Raw genomic sequence first — 21,581 nt, forward strand, 5'->3', positions numbered from 1 at the left:
CAATTATTAAGGAGAAAAATAAAATAAAATGTGGAAGGAGTTAGGAAGAACCAGGTAGAGTTGAGGTTATGATTTGAGGTAGTGTGTTCTGGTTGAGCATTCTCCCAGAACCTGAGGGAGTGACCTGTGTGGATATCTGAGCAAAAAACATTCCCAGAGAAAGAAAATGCAAAGGCCTTGAAGCAAGACCACCCTGGCGTGTTTGATGAGCAGTGGGGAGGCCAGCATGACTCGAGCTCAATGAGTGAGAAGAGAAGAGGCCAGAGAGGTGACAGCAATAAATAATGTAGGACTTTGTAGATCATTTTAGGAATTTTGGCTTTTACTCTTGAGTGAAGTGGGAAGCAATGTGGCGTGAAATAATACATGTTTTAATGAGATCGTGATGGCTACTTCATTAAGAGTAGATTGATTGGCAGGGAGAATAGGGGAAGGGTTAGTACAAATCGAAGCAGTACAAGTGGTAAAATTGTGGAAATATTTTTACACTTTCATTCTATTAGATTCAGTTTTTAGTATTCCAGCCTATCAGGATATATTCCCATGAATTTTATATATCCCCTTCCTTTTAGAAGTACATGTGTCTTAAGCCTTTGGATAGACATCCGGAAGTGTCATTATTGTGGACTTTGATCTTAAAACACACACTTTGTATATTAAAGTCCTGATTATAAGAGCTGAACACATCTCCAAAAAAAGAACATTTTCCTTTGTCCATTTCTCACTCCTTTCCATCCCCTTCCAAAACTACTTGCCTGATTCAGTTAGGAGGAAGGCAACATTAATAATTGGGAATCTTGGCAGCTATCTCTACAGCCTCACCATTCTGTGAACTTTGGTCATTGTGTCCAGCATTACAGGTCCCTGCTTGTGGCAGAAGGGCAGGAGGACAGTATCTCTCTTCTCTTGGCTTCTTTAGCACGTGTGGCCTTCTTCTTGATAGTGAAGAACTGATTTCAATTGCAGTTCAAGAATTTTAACTTAGTTTTTTATGAGAAGAGAATTATTCCATAGTTGGACATTAATAAAGAACACACACACACACACACAAACAAGTGAAAATTAGAAAATTTATTTTGAACCTTCTAAAAATCTTCCACAGATGAGTGAAGTTGATGAACACCTTTCAATAGCAAGAGAGCTGGAAAGCAAAGTACCTAAAAGGATTTGTATTAAGTTTGGGGTGTTTATATATGACGTCCACGAGAAAGACCCCGAGGGTTTCCAACCAAACTAAGACATGCATTCTCTTGATTTTCCAATCAAAGAACTGGGCTTACTAAAAGTAACAAATAAAAACCACTAATTATTCACAGTTGTTTGAAAAATAGAAAACTGGCCTGTGAGTTTCAGGAGTTTGCCAACATTGCTGAATCAGGAGAGGATTCTCTATGGAATTCAATAATTAAATGTGAGGACATAAGCTTTGAAAAGTTCTTGTTATAGACACAAGCCAGCAAGAGAAGTAAAGGTGAAACCATCTCAGAAAATTTCTGAAGTTGTAAATAACAAACTATAGCATCGCATCAAGTCACTAAACACTCTTTAGGGTTTTGGAAATCAGGATTCATTTCTGCCTAAAAAGAAAAAAAGGTAAGAGGATGTAAACTGTCAGAATATAAACATTTTGAGAAAGATCTCTTACTGTAGGCTTTTTAGTTTCTGTTGAAAAGATGTTTCATGATTTGTTGTCTTTAGAAATTCTTTGGTACCAGACCAATGAATAATTTTTATATCTAATATAATTATGAAATGGAAGATTAGCCAACAGTGTTTTGTACAGATATGACCTATGATCAAAGCCCAAAGCTTGCCATTAAATTCCTGTGTAACTAACAAGGTAACTCCTCTCTCTCTTCATTTTGCTAGAGGCAAAATAATATTGTCCCTGCATACTTAATACATAGTGATACATAAATGAGATGATTTTCCCATAATCCTGACAAGCATTGGTCTAAAGGGTTATCTGGTATACAGTACATAAAATACTACAGCATATTGTCAGATCTTTGGTGATATTTCCCTCATGAACTCTGGTTGTTAGGGTGCAGGGGAGAAAGTTCTAGAAAATCCCTGTGACTCAGGGTCCCTTTGGCTGTTAAGCCTCAAACACTTATTTACAGACAAACTGAAAATGTGAAGTCAAACTCGTTTTCACAGCCCCAAGGCAATCCGATAAGAAAGTGGGGTATTTTAAATCACTCTCAGATATAATTATTTTTTAAAGTTATTTTTAGCAGGCATGATGACAATTCTAGCAAAACGGCAAAACAAATTCTGAAAAACTGAAAATATTTGGTGAGCTTTCATCCTATTTCCAACTGGTTATTACTCAGGAACTGAAATATAAAATTACTGTTCAATTGCTTCATGGTTGGAAGAGGAAACAAGAACCACAAGAAGTATGCACATTAAATAAATATGTCCTAAGTAACAAAAAAATATATATACAAATTTGGGCACAAAGGAACAGACCATGTGAATTCCATATCATAGTTTTCCGTTAAGTATTATCTGTTAAAACTTTCAAGGTTGGTTTTTCCCCTCCTCTGCAGTGGCCAGTTTCTACTGAGGTCTGTTGGGGAATTGTTTTCAGCTTGAAGGCGAAGCTTACTTTTCCATTGCAACATTTATGTTCACTGCCCAGCTGGCTTCAGTCGCATCTCATTATTTTTGATGTTTTTTGCTTTTGGAGATTTCTATAAGTAAAGAAAAAACAGAGGAGTTCATCAGAAATGTGTATTGGAAATAGCAGGAAAGAAAACCATGTGCTTTCAAATACCGTTTATAGTACACTCGCATGCGTGTATGTTTTTTGAAAAATAATTGGGGGCACAACAAGAGGAGGCAAACACACACACAAAAAACAAAACAAAACAAAACAAAACAAGGAAGAAATATAAATTCTTTAGGAATAAGACAGGTATTTCTTCTTTTTTTTTGTATATTTTTTTACTGGAGTTTGATTTGCCAACATATAGTGTAGCCCCCAGTGCTCATCCCGTCCAGTGCCCCCCTCAGGGCCATCACCTAGTCACCCCGTCTCCCCACCCACCTCCCCTTCCACCACCCCTTGTTCGTTTCCTAGAGTTAAGAGTCTCTCATGTTCAAGACAGGTATTTAAGAAATACCTGTCTTAAATCTGTAAAGTGTTTCTCAATTTACAAAATGTTTTTCTTTGCATTTTAGTATCTCTTTCTAAAAACTCTAGAACACAGGCAGTGAAAGGTAAACAACTGAATTCGCAGTGAAGAGACTTGCCCAGCAATCACACAGCGAGTAAGAGACTGAAGCTTGATTGTGCCCTCAAAGTGTCTGATCGCAGACCCAACACCTCAGCTGTGACCCTATGCCTGCAAAAAGGAGCCCAAACCTGCTGGCGTTGTAAAGACTGCAGAGGAGGAAAAGAATATCTATATATAAATTAAACCGAAGGAAAAGCAACAGGTTTTGAGCCTAAGCAGAATGACCTACAGCTTCTAATGAGCATGTGCGGATTTGACCTGAATATAGAATAGCCTCATGTCAAAGCCTCAAATAAAGCGAGCTGCACTGCAAGTAGGACTTCAGTCTGTGTTCAAGCAGGACACCTCATTCCTTTCCATTTGGCTTTGTGGAAGCATGGTGGGTGGAGGGGGGGTTGCTGAAAAATTCCTGACAGCACGCACTATAAGGGTCAAGAAGTGTAGAAAAGCCGTCCTCTCTTGCTCCCCCATACGTGGTCTCTGAATGGCTACCACGTGGCCTGAAGAGGAACACTTGGAGGCTCTTGACATTGAGTTCTCACTAGCCTATGACTTCCTTCCTTCCTTCCTTCCTTCCTTCCTTCCTTCCTTCCTTCCTTCCTTCCTTCCTTCCTTCCTTCCTTCTTCCTTCCTTCCTTCCTTCCTTCCTTCCTTCCTTCCTTCCTTCCTTCCTTCCTTCCTTCCTTCCTTCCTTCCTTCCTTCCTTCCTTCCTTTTCCCCCTTCTTTTCTTCCTTCCTTTTTTCCTCCTTCCCTTTCTCTCTTTTTCCTTTTGTTTTTTCTTCTTTCTATCCCTCCCACTCCCCTCCTTTCTCCTCTTTTTCCTCTCCCACACAGCCTCCCCTCCCTCCTTTCCTTCCTTCTCTGCTACATACTAGCTCTGTAACCTTAAGGAAGTTACCTAACCTTTATGCACCCCATTTCCTTATCTTTAAAAAGAAGAGAAGGTAAGGGGTAATACTTCCTATTTTACAGGCTTATGATGAGGATTACATGAGCCAATAGATATAAAGAGTTTTACATTTAACACTAAAGAGCTTTACTGTCTTACCAACTGTTAGCTATTTTTATTATATGTGTGAGATACAAAGACAAAAGAGAGTGTTGTGACCTCTGAGGAACTTGCAGACTAACTGGGAAGGAAGACAAGAGATGTCGAAGCAGAAAGACGTGGGGTTTCCCCATACATTGCGTTAATTTCCCTGGAGGTCTCAATTTTCATTCCTGTATCAACATCTCTTAGAGCTAAGTGGGGCTGGGGGTTGGGGGTGCGGGGTGGGGTGGGGTGGGGTGGGCTAGTCAGTGGCCTAATGATAGAAAGCCTGGATTCCGTGCTTTTCTTGATTTCATCCTCTCTCATTATCCGTTTAGCCCCAACTGCTGCCTTTATATTTTTAGGTCTTCCTCACATCACAAACAACAAAAAGACCACCCACTGTTGAATATACATTATAGATGAAAGAACACAGGCTTTTTAGGCAGTATGCCCAGATTTAATTCCCACTTCTATCACCTACCATCTTTGTGACTTTATCTGTAGAAAGGGCTAACAACATTATTTCTCCCTCACAGGATCGTTTTCCATGGGGGGAGAAGGGGGTGAGGGCAAATGACATCGAGATATTGTAGTAGAGAGAAAGGGACTCTGAAGAACTGGGTCTGATTCTTGATTCTAAGACTTCCAGGCCGTATGTCTGGAGGAACATCTCAGTTCCACTTCTCTATCATGAAATGAGTTGTGATAGTAATAACTGAATCACAGAGTTGAGGAAATATCAAACGAAATAATGGCCCTGCAAGTGCTTTGTACAATGGAAACTGCTACAGAAATATTACCTGTTACTGTCATCTCATGTTCACATAAAACTATTATAAGCCTGTAGTCTGAAAGTTCAATCTGTCATCTTGACAGTTATTAGTCTCACTCTCCCTTGTCAATAAACTGATTTAAGGTAGGACATAGTTAAGCAGGAAAATGGGAGGTGAGGGCATTAGAATAATCAGATTATCTCACTATAAAATAATAGGATTTAAATAATCGTAGTTTTGGAAGGGACCTTAGAAGTTGCCTTTCCTTGCCTGATCTGGCCCAATTTTCCAGCCAGTGTAAGAAGTCCCCAAATAACACCTGTGTTCTTGTGGCCGGTTGGAGTTGACAGAATGGATTTCACATAGAATAGGAATTGAGTTCTTTGTGGTGTTACCTTTTAAGAATCTCAAAATGTGTAGGAACTGATTTTTCTGACAATAATTTAGATTTTAAAATTGAAAATGCTTTAAAAGCTTCAACTCTTTTGGCATTCATCAACCATTCCTTTCGGAAATGTCACAAACTTAATATGGAGGTGATGTTTCTTACATTGAACTGAATATTCACTGATTGCTTCTGAATTCACATTTACTCAAACGATCAAATTAACTGAGGGGCGTAGTATCTCACACACCCCTTGGAGACCTAGTCAAACACTCCATCCGCAGGAGAACAGATAAACAATGCAGTTTGGTTTTGTTTTTCTCTCTAAAAAGTATCCTTTAGTGGTTAAAATCGACATCCTTGTAAAAATAGCTTACTATTCAATCCACAAAATAAAGCTTTACATACATAAAATCGGATGAGTTTTTTGAATGAGAAGATTAAGGTGAGAGGAAAACCTCCATTTCCTCTTACTTTATAGGAATCCAGTTCAAGTCTATCTAAAATTGCTTTACATTCCCTTCTAATACTGATGCTTCCTAAAGAGTGAATTTGAACCACCACTAGTCATACCCCGCTCACTTTCCCTTTCCTGAACTTGGGGATCCAGTCTCTTCAAACTCCCCAACCGGTTGATGAACAGTAGAACCTGCAGTGAGCATATCCACCTCTGGCAGGGAACAGCTCGATTGTGAAATGCGGTTTCCTGGAATCTCTTCTGTACATTTTCAACTGGATTTTCATCCATGTACCCACTCTCACATCTGTACCCATCCTCTCCTCTCCTTCCCTTAAGGCCTTTTGTAATTAAGTCATTGGAGAGATTGAAATAGCTGCTTTATTCTTCCTCTCATCACATTGCACCCCTTTCCAGAGGCGGGTCTTATATTCCTACTCCTGGCAACTGTTTCTACACACAAGAAATGCTTGATAGTTGTCATGTACTATCTGTCAAGTACAAACTGGGAGCCTGGTGCTCATTTCTTTGGTAAAGAAATATTTATCGAGAACCTCCCACCAGCCAGGCACTCTTCTAGAATCTAAGGATAGAGCAACCTGATAGAAATCCCTGCCTCCATGGTGCCTTCAGGTGGGAAAGGTGATCCCTAATCAAAGTAAAGAAGCAAAGTGTACAGCATGTTGGAAGACATAAGGGAGACAGGTAGCCCCAAACAGGAAGGTTAAAATTTTAAATGAAGTCTCAACAGAAGGTATCACTAAGAAGGTGGTGGCTAAGGAAAGACCTATGGAAGACGAAGCTGGAAGTCACGTCATTCTCTAGGGGAAGATACACCACTTGGAGAACACAGTCTGTGTAGGTGTTGAGGATAGAGTGCGTGGGGAGTGTAGGAGAAACAGCTGGAAGCCAACGTAGCTGAGTGGTGAGAAAGGATGAGGAGTAGAGAGATCATTGGAGGGTTTGGAGGAAAGGAGTTACATGAACTAAGGTTTTCACACATTCTCCTTGGCTGTTGTGTTGAGAATGAATGGTATGAAGCAAGGGCAGGAGCAGACTGACCGGATAGGAAGCCAGTACAAGAATCCAAACAAGAAACGATGATGACTTGGATTAAGTTGACAACAGTAAACATGTTAAAAAAAAAAAAAAGTCATGTTCTATACATTGCTTGAGGATAAAACCAACAAGATTTGCTGATAGAGCGGGTGTGACAGTGGGATGAGTGGGAAGAGAAAGTTGTTCATAGTTCCTGCAAACTGCCTCATAGTCTTGCAAAAAAACATGTCAAAGTTGATTCCTAGTTTCTATCTGAGAGCTACCAAATCAGACTGTTTAGAGCAGAGGTTAGAAGACTTTTATTCTAAAGAGCCCGATGATAAGAGCCCTATTTGAAAGAGCCCTATTTTAGGCTTTGCATATAGTCTCTGTCAAAACCACTCCACTCTGCTTAGACAATATGAGAGCCGTCATAGGTAACATTAAATGAATGAGTGTGGCTTTTGTTGCAAGTCAACTTTATAGGACCCTGAAGTTTGAATTTCATGTAATTTTCATGTGTCAGAAAAGATTGTTTTCTTTATCTTTTTCAAATTTTAAAAAATGAAAAAAATATTCTTAGCTCGTGGACGTGAAAAACAGGCAATGGGGACAGACTCTCTTGTTGCCAGTTTGCCCATTTTGCTCTAGAGAGCAGATTCCAAGAAAATGTATTTTTAACACGCTCATGAAGTGACTTTTTTTTATATACAAGAAGTTAGAGAATCACTGCAATAAGTTTTGAAAGTTATTGTCATCTGTTCCTTTTTCCTTTGCTTTGTTCATTGGTCAGAATAAAGACAGGTTTCTTTAAAAAAATGAGAACCAGAATTGGTTTGGAATAACGGATACAAGCAAGATTCTCACCTGACAACCAGAAAAAAGATTAGGAGAAAGGAGAAAGGAAGCTTAAAATGATAAGATTGAAGGTTATTTATGAGGGTAAATAGGGAATTAGGGAGAGACTCCAAAGCTTATTATTTAGAAGTAAACTTGAGTTTAAAATTGCGTTTACCATTAAAAGGGATCAATCCATGATCTGTGCACGATTCCGTAACAGTCAGAGGCGGAGGTTACCGTACAGATGCAGTTCTCTGTTCTACACAAGTTAACATACTGTCCTCAGTCAGGAGAACAGTATTATTTTGTCCTATGAAAGAAAACCACCCACCATTTGCTTCGACGTGGATGGAACTGGAGGGTATGATGCTGAGTGAAATAAGTCAATCGGAGAAGGATAAACATCATATGGTCTCATTCATTTGGGGAATATAAAAAATAGTGAAAGGGAATAAAGGGGAAAGGAGAGAAAATGAGTGGGAAATATCAGAGAGGGAGACAGAACATGAGAGACTCCTGACTTTGGGAAACGAACAAGGGGTGGTGGAAGGGGAGGTGGGGGGGATGGGGGTGACTGGGTGACGGGCACTGAGGGGGGCACTTGACGGGATGAGCACTGGGGGTTATGCTATATGTTGGCAAACTGAACACCAATAAAAAAAAGCTCAAAAAAAGGAGAAAGAAAGAAAGAAGAAAGAAAGAAAGAAAGAAAGAAGAAAGAAAGAAAGAAAGAAAGAAAGAAAGAAAGAAAGAAAGAAAGAAAAAGAAGAAAGAAAGAAAGAAAGAAAGAAAGAAAGAAAGAAAGAAAGAAAGAAAGAAAACCATCTATTGTAAGCTGCACACCACACACGCAGCTCACTTCTGCTTGTAAGCAACCCTGTGGTTTAGGTCTCAGTTATTATATGAGTTTGCACCATAACATATCTTTTCTAAATTTGATCATCTGATGCTTTGATTGCTCTCTCTCTCTGTTGTCTCACACTCAAATCATAAAAAACATGGGGGAAACAAGAAAAAAATTAATTTACTTGAACAGATCTCTTAATCATAATCATAGTACAAAAATCGTGATCATTCTGGGCTTAAAAATTTGACTTTGATTTTTCACTTAGTATTTCTCAACTTCATCGCTACTTACTGGCACTCTATTATCTTCTTTGTCTTTTATATATTTTTAAAGGATTTTATTTATTTATTTATTCATGAGAGATGCAGAAAGAGAGAGGGGCAGAGACACAGGCAGAGGGAGAAGCAGGCTCCATGCAGGGAGTGCAATGAGGGACTCAATCCTGGGACTCCGGGGTCACGCCCTGAGCCAAAGGCAGGTGCTCAATGCCTGAACCACCCAGGCATCCCTCTTCTTTGTCTCAAGGTTTGATTCATCCAAATTTTATTTCTGAGACTGAATCAAATAGAAATTGATAGTTTTTATTTCAGAGAAAATATTTTTTGAAAATAGAACCCAAATGCAGTGTCAAGTTCTAGTAGATAGAACTAAAACTACTAGCAAACAGCCTTTGGGTTATCTAAAGAATTTATTGGGGAGGGACACCTGGGGCCCAGTGGTTGAGCATCTACCCTCTGCTCAGGTCGTGACCCCGGGGTCCCGGGATCGAGTCCCGCATCAGGCTCCCTGCAGGGAACCCGCTTCTCCTGCTGCCTGTGTCTCTGCCTCTCTCTCTGTGTCTCTCATGAATAAATAAATAAAACCTTAAAAAAAGAATTTTTTGGTGAAAAAAATGATAAGTTTCCAAGTGTTTAGTGAACATTATGAAAACTATATGAGTGGAGGGAGCAGGAAAAGGAAATGGAGAGGAAGCTAGGACTTCAAACAGGCTACCTCAATAATCCATCTTGGTTTAACACTCCTGACTCCTAACTGCTGGAAAACATATTTCTTCAAATTTCTAACTGATTCCTCAGTAAGCCCACATGAGACGCGGTTAATATGATGCCACCGCCATCAATACGGTGCTGAACAAAAGCTGTTGATTGACTCTGTAATAATAACGTTTTTAGTGTCTGCTCTGTGCCAGTCTCATTACACAATTTCATGTGAGGCAGGTATTTTAATTCTCATTTTACAGATAAAGAAACAAAATCACAGGAAAATGTGACACTCTTTGAAATAAGAGTTCAGGCCTGGGTCTGCCTGGGTGCAAAGCCTGCCTGCTTCCCTCTGTGCCTCCCCGTCCTGCAGGAGGCTTCCCCGGGCCTTGGTGCCCCCGTCCAGCCACAGGCTGAGGGGAGAAGGAGTGAGGAGACAAGAAAAGAAACAGGTTGCTTTGCCTGGAGAACTGCTTTTCCCTTTCAACATGGTAGATGATTTTGCTTTTATAATTAACATTCTGCTGATGAGATCTCCCATTGGCGAAGGCTGACGAGTCAGATTTTCCGTGAAGAGCAAGCACTGCAGGAAATAAATTAATCTACAGGGAAGAAGAGGGGCAAGGCTGTCAGCCCTCACACAACTGCCTGGTATTTCGAAACTGTTGAAAGAATGAAAGGACTGTGGGTTCTCCTTCCAGCATGTTCTTAAACATTTAAACCTTCCAAGAAGAGGGAAATAGGTTGCTATAAAATGAAGAGCGATCTTAGAACATTTCACTTTAGGCTGTCAGTACTTCCAAACTGAGATAGTATTCCCTGGAAATGGGAAAGAACTTCTACCAGAGTCGTTGTTTTGTTTGTTTTAATGAAAAACCTCCCTGGTGTTAAATGGGAGGATGAATGATAGTCCAGATTTTCTGATGACCAGGTTGGAGTGACCCAATATTTTATATACAACCTGTTCTCCAGGCTTCGGAGTAAAAGTCATTGTCGTGCCTGGAATTACACACAACTTACAAGAATGCTGAATTATTGGAGTGTTCCTTTATTAAAATTGAGAAACAGGAACATGTTCTATGATACGTGAAGAACGTGTCTCTTGATGGCGTGCATCCCGTCAGTCGCCAGTCAAGGTCTTTAAGACAGAGCACCAATGTTGTCTAATTCTCTAAGTAGTTCTGATAGAGAACCACCTCATGTTCTATTTCTCGTAATAATAATATAAGGAAAATCTGAAGTTTAGATTAAATATTAAGCTTAAAAGAAAACTCAGTATAAAAATTCCTTGGGGCATCTGAGTGGCTCAGTCGGTTAAGCATCCGACTCATGACTTTGGCTCAGGTCGTGATCTCAGGGTCATGGGATGGAGCCCCAAGTGGGGCTCTGCTCTGAGCACTGAATCTGCCTGAGATTACCTTCCTCTTCCTCTCCCTCGGCCCCTCTCCCTGCTCACACTTTCTCTTTCAAATAAATAAATAAAATCTTAAAAATTTCTTGATTTCCCTATAGATCCGTTCTTCATTTGTAGCTCCTACTTTGACCTCGGTGATGAGTATTTCCATGGAGCTTGTTTTCTCTCCCTTGTTGAATTTAGTGCAATATGTAGGTTCCTACATGCGGTGAATCACTTCTATGTGAGTTTTGCTTAAAGATGATCAGCAGTTGCATTGCTTGATGTTATCAGAAGAGGCCAGACTCTCATGCTTTCAGAACTGACAGGGCACAAAGATTACTTGGTAGACTTCCTATTTTGGTGAGGAAAGCATAATAACTCAGGAAAATGAAGTGGCCTGTGAAGGGCGAGACCTCTCAGTGTGGTGAGCTGGGTCTAGACCTTAGGGTACCTGTTTTTTGTTTTCTGGCCTCGGGCTCTTCTCACTACTCGACAGGTTGAATTTATGGAGGATGAGTCACGGTATGAATTTAATCTAAAGATGGAGGAAGGGATCCCTGGGTGGCGCAGCGGTTTGGCGCCTGCCTTTGGCCCAGGGCGCGATCCTGGAGACCTGGGGTCGAATCCCATGTCGGGCTCCCCGTGCATGGAGCCTGCTTCTCCCTCTGCCTGTGTCTCTGCCTCTCTCTCTCTCTCTGTGTGACTATCATAAATAAATAAAAATTAAAAAAAAATAAAAAGGGAAATTAGAAATTAAAAAAAAAAAAAAAAGATGGAGGAAGACTTAGAAGGACATAGCTGAAATGTCCAAAGAAAGGAAATCCCATTAGATAACTTTCTTCAGGAAGGCTATAAAATTTGCTCGGTAGACAACAGTCATGTAGGGCAAAACCAAATAGGCATATTTACAAGATTGTCCTTTCTGGCTGAGAAGAGACACATGATGAGGAAATCCCAGTTTAGCCAGTCAGGTCACCAGAAGCAATCTCTGCAATTAATGAGTGCCCTATGCAATAGCCAGAGCCTCTTCAAAACTGACCGACCATCTCCGGATCCCAAATGGCTTTGCTCTCAGTTGAAGGAAGCCACCTCACCCCTGGTTCTGCTTCCTCAGGAGCCACAGTACCCAATGCCTGACCCATGCAGTGCTATAAAGGCCTGGCTCCTGGCCCCTGGCCCCCAGCACAGGACAGCTCTCAAGAGCCACACCAGCTCCAGGGCTTCCGGTGGCATCAGCGAAGTCTGTGCTGTTCCTGAGGTCACTTCCCAGTAAATGTTCCACATGGAAGTCCACCCAGGGTACTAGACATGAAACAACTGAAAACAAACATTTGCACTTAACACGTGTTGTCTACTAAAAATAGAGCTTAAACTGAATAAACAGTGAAGGCCTGTGCTCTTCCTTGAGCTGCCGCAGCTGAGGTAAGATGGGGAAGGTGTCCATCTAGGGGAGGCCAGGGCTTCCAGGCCTCTGCAAAATTGCACTATTTCTTGGACTCAGAGGAGTCAGTGACTCATCTCCAAAGAAGGTTGCCAATTGACTTCCACGACCATGGCATTTGCAGGGGCCATGAAGTTCCCAGGAAGATACAGTTTTCAAAGGGAAAACAAGTGGAAGCAAGTAGAAACCCAGAAACTGTAGGAGCACAGCAGGTGGTCATGGTCAGCACTTTGCAGAAGGTGCTATCTGGAAGCAAAGTTTTTCTTGGCAATCAACCCCTGGAGATGCAGAAGTTAGTTAAAATGGCTATGGTTCAATTGGAGTTTATTATGTCCTGTACCAACTTTAACCTATTTCATCTAATGTAGTCCTCAAAATAGCCTATGGTCTGGCACTATGATCGAGCCAATCTCAGAAAGAAAGAGACGGAGACATTAGCAAATGGCTCGTGAAGCAGGTGGGAGTCACGATTTAAACCCAGTGGTTGGAGTTCAGACTCCAAAGGTTAACCACTTAATCATCCTGCTTTCAGGGGACTGTTCTTTTAGTAATTTATGGACAAAACAATGTACAGACCTAATAACAAAGCTCCTAAAATAAGACGTGGGCTTTGCCAAGCTGCCAAGTGACCAGAACGAGATCGAGGACCCGCAGAAGAAGGTCGAGCAGGAGACTGGGTGAAGCATTTTCATGAGCTGCTCAGAGAAGAGGAGCCGGGCCTGAAGCCCCGACCCAGGGGTACAGGTTACGGCTCCTGCCGCAGGAGAGCAAACTCTCATCACACGGGGTGCATTCAGCCGTTCACGGCGAATCTTCTAGTTATTTACGTTCAATTCCAAAATAAAGAATTCCCTTGGTGTGATTATTAGACACATGTTTGAATTGGTTCTACTTCATCTAACCAGAAGAATAAGATCTGGGTGCCCAGAAGGAGCAAACCTGGAGAAGCAGCACCCCAGTCTTTTTTTTTTTATTGGAGTTCAATTTGCCAACATATAGCATATCATCCCACCAAGTGCCCCCCTCAGTGCACATCACCCAGTCACCCCACTCCCCGCCCACCTCCCCTTCCACCATCCCTTGTTCATTTCCCAGAGTTAGGAGTCTCAGACTGGATAAAAAAGATGCAGTGGAGCACCCCTGTCTTAATAATTTTTTTGTTTTTGTTTTCGTCTGTGACTTACTACACAGACTCTAAAACTATCATTCTTACCCAAAGAGAATGTAGGAAATGACTGACTTATGTCTAAGCACTCACAGACAGGAAAGTTCAGAAAGTTGCCCCTCCTGAGCTCCATGGGGGCTGTGGGCTATTCAGAGGTGAGCTAGCTACGCTACATGGTAAATGTTAACTAGAGATCCAACGAGTTTTTTTTTTTTTTTTTCAAATAAAGAGGCATCTATTGCACAAGATAAAAATGAAGTCTGAAGAATTATATTCTTGTGACACCTAACTTTTGCATTTTTACATATGGAATTGTTACACACTCTAATTCATAGGGAAGACAGATTCTGTGATTGATTGTAATTACAAATGGGAAGCTAATGAAGGTATTTCCCAGACGAGCATACTAAACAATTTCTCAAAAAATGCATGTTGAAATTCACCTGAATTTTACTCTTCTTTAATAAATTTAGGAGTCTCACTTGCTTAAGGCCACTACTTCTAGGGGCGCCTGAGTGGCTCAGTCACTTAAGCATCCGCCTTTGGCTCAGGTCACGATCCCAGAGTCCTGGGATCCAGCCCCGGCCTGGAGCCCGGCTTCCCCGCTCGGCAGGGAGCCTGCTTCTCCATCTCCTTTGGCTGCATGCCCTGCTTGTGTTCTTTTTTTCTCTCTTGTTCTTTCAAATAATAAATAAATAAATAAATAAATAAATAAATAAATAAATAAAATCTTAAAAAAAAAAAAACACACACTACTGTAATTCCAAGTCTCCTTTTTCTTAAGCTTTCACTTACAGGCAACACATCCAAGCAGGTGCTGCCCTGGTCGGTAACATACTCTGCACTATTCATTCAGGGTACAGAGCTGGGGATGTCCCCTACCATCCCAGGAAGATGCACATGCAGGAGTAGATCAGATAAGGTTGTTGTTGTTGTTTTTCCTATGATCGAAACAAAAACTTTGATCTCAGGAATTTTGTTATCTGGTACTTTTTCGGATCCCATAATCTTAAGGAGGAACAAAAAGTTTTCCATGAATTAATAATGGCTTGAAATTCAACTCACTGTAGCAATATTTAGTGCAGTAGTTGTTTCTTTATAGTCACGCTTGATTAGTATTTGAAATTTGCAGGAATTGCAATATGCATGGTTTTCAAAGCCCTTTGCAGAATTTCATTTTTATCACTCAGCAAGAGTCAATGAAAAGGCAATAAGAAAAGCTCTATGGGATATTTTTATAGGAGTGTCAAAAGCCAGTAAGCTAACTACATGAAAGAACCCAGATTGTATAGACAGAGTTTGAGCAGAAACACTTCAGAGGCTTTATATCTAGTATTTTGACTTTTACATGCCCTTGGAGGAAAAAAAAAAGAGTGCTAGCTACAAAACCAAATAAGGAGGGGAAAGGAACAAACCATATGCTTAAGAATAATTACAGTTTCCATTTTCCTACAAATGAAATGTGAAGTTTCAAAGATAAAGTGTAATAGAAATTGTGCTGCTTTGGTGTGTCTAAAATATTGCCAAGAAAGAAAATTCTCATTTCCCTTGCTAACTCATCCCAGATTTCTACAATATGGAAGTTAGTCTATCAACCTCTCCACAAGACCATTTGTTCTTGTTTTGCTTTTAGTAGAGATGAAAAATTATCAGATCATCTCTAGAAACAAAACTCTCATAATTCAAAGGTACATTAGGTTACTTATCTGACACATCTTTAAATTAAAGACATCTCAGTTACTGTAACCTCTTCTCAAGACATTAATCCTTCTTGTTAATTCTAGCAAAAATTTAAAAAATATTATTCTCTTGATAATACAAGCAATAGTAAATACTTCCTGGCCATGAAAACCATAAATGAAGAGAAAACTCTAATAAGAAGGAAAAGTGAATGGACCTATCATTATTGTGTTTATCATTTCACTGTAGTTACATTTCTTTTTTTTTTAGATTTATTTTTATTTATTTTTATTTATTCGAGAGAAGGAGAGAGAGAGAGAGAGAGAGAGAGAGAGAGAGAGTAGCAGAGCAGGGAGGTGGTGGAGAAGGAGAAAGAATCCTGAAGCAGACTCCCCACTGAGTGTGGAGCCCCACAGAGGGCTCGATCCTAGCACCCCAAGATCATGACCTGATCCAAAATCAAGAGTCAGCTGCTTAACTGACTGAGCCATCCAGGAGCCCCCGGAACTACATTCCAATGAGATTTGCAGCTGAGGCAATCACTTTGACAGAGCCTTATGTTCCAAGCAAAGCGGAAGTAAGAATCTGTAAATTAGGCCTGTGGCACATAGGCAGTTAAAACCAGTATTATGTGGCTTCACCGACCTCTGGGTACATTGGTGGCTGCTAGTTGAGTTGCCCCACTCTTGCTTCTCTCTTTCTCCAGATTGGCCAAATCACTTTGACAACCACCTGGTGCTTTTGAATCCAGGCCAGCTTGATTTGAGTGCAGTTTCTTGGATATGTCTACATGGAGACTCTGAAATGATACAGGCCAGAGTGAATGATTTCACGAGTAAATTATCAGTCGAAAACAAATGCTTCCCAGAGATAGGACAAAGATAAACATTTATCATATGGCAAGTTATGTTTGTGTATCTGAATCCGAATATTCTCTATGTCAAGGGGAGTTAATGATTACATTTTCATCAATACATTTTGGTAATCTAGGGGTGGGATTTTTGAGAAATTCACCCAAGTGACTAGAATAAGTCATCTCAGTCTCAGAAAATCTGCTTCAAATTCCGTTTGTGCATATCATTTTATTCTTGTGAAACATATTTTTCATTTAAAACATTTTCACTCAGATTTATTATTACAGTTGAATGACCCAGCATTTCATTATATATCACATAATTACATATCATATAATGAAGAGCAGGTTTCATTTCTGCATTCTCTGTAGCTTTTATATGAAACAAATCATAACATCTACTTGAAATTAACCTACATTTTTATCAGCATTATGCAAACTTGACAAAGCTCTTCTAGTCAATTTAAGAATAATAATTCATCCTAACAATGAATCATTAAGGCACAACATCAATGGACCCTAAAACACGTCTCCCATATAAGAGATGTCATAGTATTTGATGTTAGACTAACATTGTATGCTTCAAAAGAATCATCAGATAGGAGCAAAAACTAAAGACCTAAATAAAAAGTGGAACTTTCAACACTTTGCTTCTATCCAAATTCAGAGTAGGTTTTGTTGTTGTTGTTGTTGTTGTCGTTGTTGTTGTTTTTAGTTTAATATGGATGCATAAAATTCAAAGGTTCATAGAGTCAAAGTTACCCAGTCAACCATTTTGGTTCACTAAAGGATAGGATGATTAACAGTTTTCCTTAAGTTCCTCCTACAGACTGTGTATAGCATTAAATTTATTAAAAGCTTCACTGAAAGCTTGAATCAAAGGCTTTTAAAGCTTATAAAGGGCCAGTAAGGAAATTGTGGTCTATGATAATTAAATAATTGGCCCAAATAAACACAATGAATGGTGCCGAGCCTCAGGGATATATCTCCTGACTCTTAGCCCAGTGCTCTTCACGCCACTCTACAATCCATTTGTTCATTTATCCATTCAATGTGGTGCAATGGTTGACCTGATGGCTCCCATTCTTCACCTCTCTCTGTATCTATGTCCTTCCCATGTAATCTTGCCATGCCCTCCTACTCTGACTTTTGACTCATCCATGTGACTTCTTTGGGATCAACAGGATATTGGCATATGCGACACAGAGACTTGAAAGATAATTGTACAATTGACTTTGGTCATTTCTGTCCTTTCACTACACCACGTAGACATGCCTAGACCAGCCTCCTGGAGGTTGAGAATGACAGAGAGTAAAGTCAGGTTACCCTAGTCATCAGGGCTGAGATAACCAAGAGTCAATAGAAACCCAGACATCTGGGTGAACCCAGACTACATCAGTTGAAACTAAGTCAAGTCAGCTGAACCCCACATCCTTCATGAACTAAGTAAATGTGTTTTTAGCTATATGCATTAAGTTTTTCTGGCAAGGATGCAGCATTGTGTGACTAGATAAATGATACCTCCAACAGCCATTTATCTATAGAATCCCAGATACTGGGTATGTGTGAGAATGCAAATCTAAATATAACATAGTCTCAGATTTCAAATTGTTCAAATGTAATTTCTTTTTTTTTTTGTAATTTTTTTTATTGGAGTTCAATTTGCCAACATATAGCATAACACACAGTGCTCATCCCGCCAAGTCCATCACCCAGTCACCCCAACCACCGCCTACCTCCCTTTCCAAACATAATTTCTTAAATTGTTTAAGTGTAGAATTAATATAGAGTGTGGTAAGTCATTTGTAGATAATTCTCAAATTCCTTCTTTAATATCAAAAGATGGGATCCAGGTGATAGATACTACAGAGGGCAACTGAAAAGATCAGAGTTAGAATGTTAATATTAAACAAAACAAACCACGACTCCTGTTTACATGTGACTCATCCACAGCCCACAAAAATGTAAGTCCATCACTCAGTATGAATTTTTAAATTTATTATCAGGCCTGACACATAGTTTGTCTTAACACATATCTTTGAAAAAAAAAAAAAAGCAGATTCAACCAGCATTTAAGTACTTCCCTGATTTTGATATTAGATGCCTTTGGAAAATGTATTATTATTTCAAATTATTAGATGACTACTAAATCATAGTTTTTCAGGACTGAGCAATAAACTGGATTACAGAAGAAATGTAGCTTCTTGCTTTTTCATATCAAATTCAATTGATAATATTAAAACATTGAGGGGAAATATAAGGTCATGAAAATTATGTGTAGGATAATATATCCCAGATTTCAAAGAAGAAACACAGAATTTGAACAAAGCTCTTAAACCTGAAATCTATAACGTGAAAGGCTGAGCAGATCTAGGCTGATGGTTTGATCATAATGGGTCAAGTAACATCCCCGGTGCATCTTGGCAAACCCCTGGAAGATTGGGCATTTTATAAACACATTAGGGTTTCACTAAGAACCACATTTTGCTAGAGGCACTCCTCACACTGGGCTCTCCTCTATCTAGTCAAGCCATGCCAAGTTTTCCAACCTCTCCTTCACTTTACTTTTTATAGCCAGGCTCCTGTTCCCTAGTCCTTCACATTAGGACTAGGGATCAGGAAGGTAGATGTTTCTTAAGCTACTGATCCTGCCATAGTCTCTCAATCTTGTTTACTTATCATCAGTCCCTCCCTCCAGCACCCTGGCTCTCCAAACCATTGACAGGTATTGACCTTCCCCACAGTACTCCATGCTTCAGTGCTCAACTGCCATCCATTAAGCATCAATCCCTTCCTCTTCCTCTCTCTCTTCCTTGGCTCTCAGAGTCCTCCACCTTGCTTAGAACTCTGCTCCATAGTGTGCATTTTTCACTACATATTCAGCTTCCTCTTAGAACATTGTCTCTACCTCCCTACCTTGACTAAAATCCCATTCTCTATTGAGGACAGCACTTCTCCTGCAAACAGAGATGGCTGCTTAGTCTCCCACACCCTAGATACCCTCAGGTTGGTGCTATTCTGGCCCATAGTACTGTCTGTTGCATCTTTACCTCCTTGCTAATCCCTGCGGCTTTGATATCCTTGCCCGCTAGCTATGCTCCATCTCCTCTCTTGTTGGAATCATCCATCTATTAATCTCTAGTCACAATCCATCTTTCACAAAAAGACTGGGTTATTATTTGCCCTGCCAGCCATGTTGCCCTGGTTGGTGTTCACATCTTCACAGACATTCTTTTCAGCACCTTGACTGGATCTCATTATAAATGAACTTTTCATTTCTCTACCTTAGACTTTCACTCCAAGAATCACACCTGAAACCTGTCATGACAACCTTTTCCACCTCCAAAATCACCAAGTGTCTTTCTCTCTCACCTCATCTCCTATCCTTTATTATCTGTAGCCCAGCCAAGCTCCCATCTCCAACACTGCTTTTGCCACCAGGACAGTTTTGGGACCTCACCGGAATCTGAGCTCCACTGACCCCTTGCTTTCTCTGTACCCACCAGCTTTCTAGGCTCATTTCCCTTTGTTCTCTACACAACATCCATCCTGATTTGAAAACTTCAATCTGGCCAGTAGCATGTCAGACTTTATTTACCCTGCTTTACCCCTCAGCAGCATGTGATGTGTCTAGCCACTCCTTTTCCTTGGCCCAGCATCCCTACTACCACTCTGACTACTCATTTCTTGCTCAGCCCCCTTTGTTGGGTTCAACCTTATTTACCTAAACATTGACTTTTAGGACATTCTCAAAGTTTTGTCATTGACACAGTTTTCTTCATACTATCCTGGATAATTCCAACAGTCACGTGGCTTAATTTACTGTTTATGTGTTTACGTCTTCAGAAGTGAGGGGAGATTTATTAAATGCGATGACTATAGGCTTGTGTGCTATGATCAGCACTCTAGACTCCCATATTTATGTCCTTTAGCTCTACAGTTCCACCACTCTTTCTTCCTATCTCAAGGCTTAGGTTTTCTGTTTGACTAGAACATTCTTCACAAACTCTTCTTCCTTAATTTTACTAAGTCTCAGTTTCCTGCAAGTTTTCCCTCGCCACGTAACAGTTTTGCCAGCACTCTTATTCTCTAGTCTTTGATGACCTTGAAGTTTTATTGGGATGCAGTTTTTACAATATAATTAAATAATACCTGGTTTTAGTGTTTAATGTCTCTCTATTTATTTTTTTTATTTTTTATTTTAATTTTTATTTATTTATGATAGTCACACAGAGAGAGAGAATGGCGGAGACATAGGCAGAGGGAGAAGCAGGCTCCATGCACCAGGAGCCCGATATGGGATTCGATCCCGGGTCTCCAGGATCGCGCCCTGGGCCAAAGGCAGGCGCTAAACCGCTGCGCCACCCAGGGATCCCTGTCTCTCTGTTTAAAATAAAAACCTACTGAGGATAAGGACTATGCGTGTCCTATTCATTGTTCTCCATCCTTATCTCAGTGTTTTAAATATAGTTTGTATTAAATAACTACTTACTAAATTAATGGAGAAATGAAGGAGTAAATACAGACTTAATTTTTAAGACTTTTTCTTTGGCTAGCTTATCAATGACTACTACATAGTTACATTTTCATATGTTAGAAGTGATATCCAGTCACTTTTGACGTAATACTTAGTATATATTTGAAAGGAACACCTATTTTAACTTGTTTTATCCATAAAAAAACACACATTGCATTGCAAATTTTATGCTTTTAAATAAATTAACTGTTGCAATCACTACAAACACTTTAGTTATATGGTATCCCATATATTTCTGTGGCTCAAGTTAGATTGGTTCCTATCTATGAAAATTATAAATCCAAGAATGGTTATGCTAGGGAAATTGAGAACTTAGTGTGTATACACAGTGGCCCCATATTCCCCAGGCACGAGATTGTGACCTGATATTAATGGAAGAAATAAAACTCTGTCAGGTACTGCTTCAATGATATCAAGCTTTCAACCTGGAGATCAGACCCAGAGGAAAATGAGAAAAATAAAATGCGTGTAAAGAATAGAGAAGCACACGGATAAATTTGAACTGGCATGCATCAGGCCTTTCTGACCACTCTACAGTTGCAGTTCAAAAATAAACCCTGTTTATTTTGTATAATTTCCACTTCACTTGTCATTGAAAATGAGTCATTATAATCCTGTCTGCTAATATAAAATGATTATTAAATCATTTTTCATGTTATTCTTAGCTTGTAGTGTGCGTATTGCTTTTAGTTCCCGCTGAAAGCCATGATCCAATTACAAGACGCTGAAAATTTTTCTTATGAACAAAGAAAAGAACAAATAAATATTACCCAAAAAAAGTATTTTTCTTTCTTCAAATCCGTCTTTCATCTCATACCTAAGGCCATGTGGTTGGGGGGAAAAATAATCCTTTTCCAAACAATCCACTGAGATTCCTGGTTTGTGATTACATTTATTTGTGTTCCTTCTC

At 39.9% G+C, this 21,581-nt stretch overlaps 1 protein-coding gene across 2 annotated transcripts in view; it reads right to left on the reverse strand.

Moving 5' to 3' along the window:
• Positions 1–1,055: 1,055 nt before the first annotated feature.
• The window catches only part of THEMIS (thymocyte selection associated), a 182,751-nt gene continuing 162,225 nt past the window's right edge, over positions 1,056–21,581 (reverse strand). For both annotated transcript variants that reach the window (XM_038526750.1, XM_038526751.1), the window contains exons 5-6: positions 15,927–16,080; positions 1,056–2,699 (exon numbers count right to left, since the gene is read on the reverse strand). In XM_038526750.1, the coding sequence (XP_038382678.1) occupies positions 2,668–2,699; positions 15,927–16,080 (186 nt within the window). In that variant the 3' untranslated portion in view covers positions 1,056–2,667. The remainder of the gene's footprint in view (positions 2,700–15,926; positions 16,081–21,581) is intronic.

The sequence above is a fragment of the Canis lupus genome, chromosome 1 (assembly GCF_011100685.1).
Source record: "Canis lupus familiaris isolate Mischka breed German Shepherd chromosome 1, alternate assembly UU_Cfam_GSD_1.0, whole genome shotgun sequence".
Classification (NCBI taxonomy): Eukaryota; Metazoa; Chordata; class Mammalia; order Carnivora; family Canidae; genus Canis; species Canis lupus.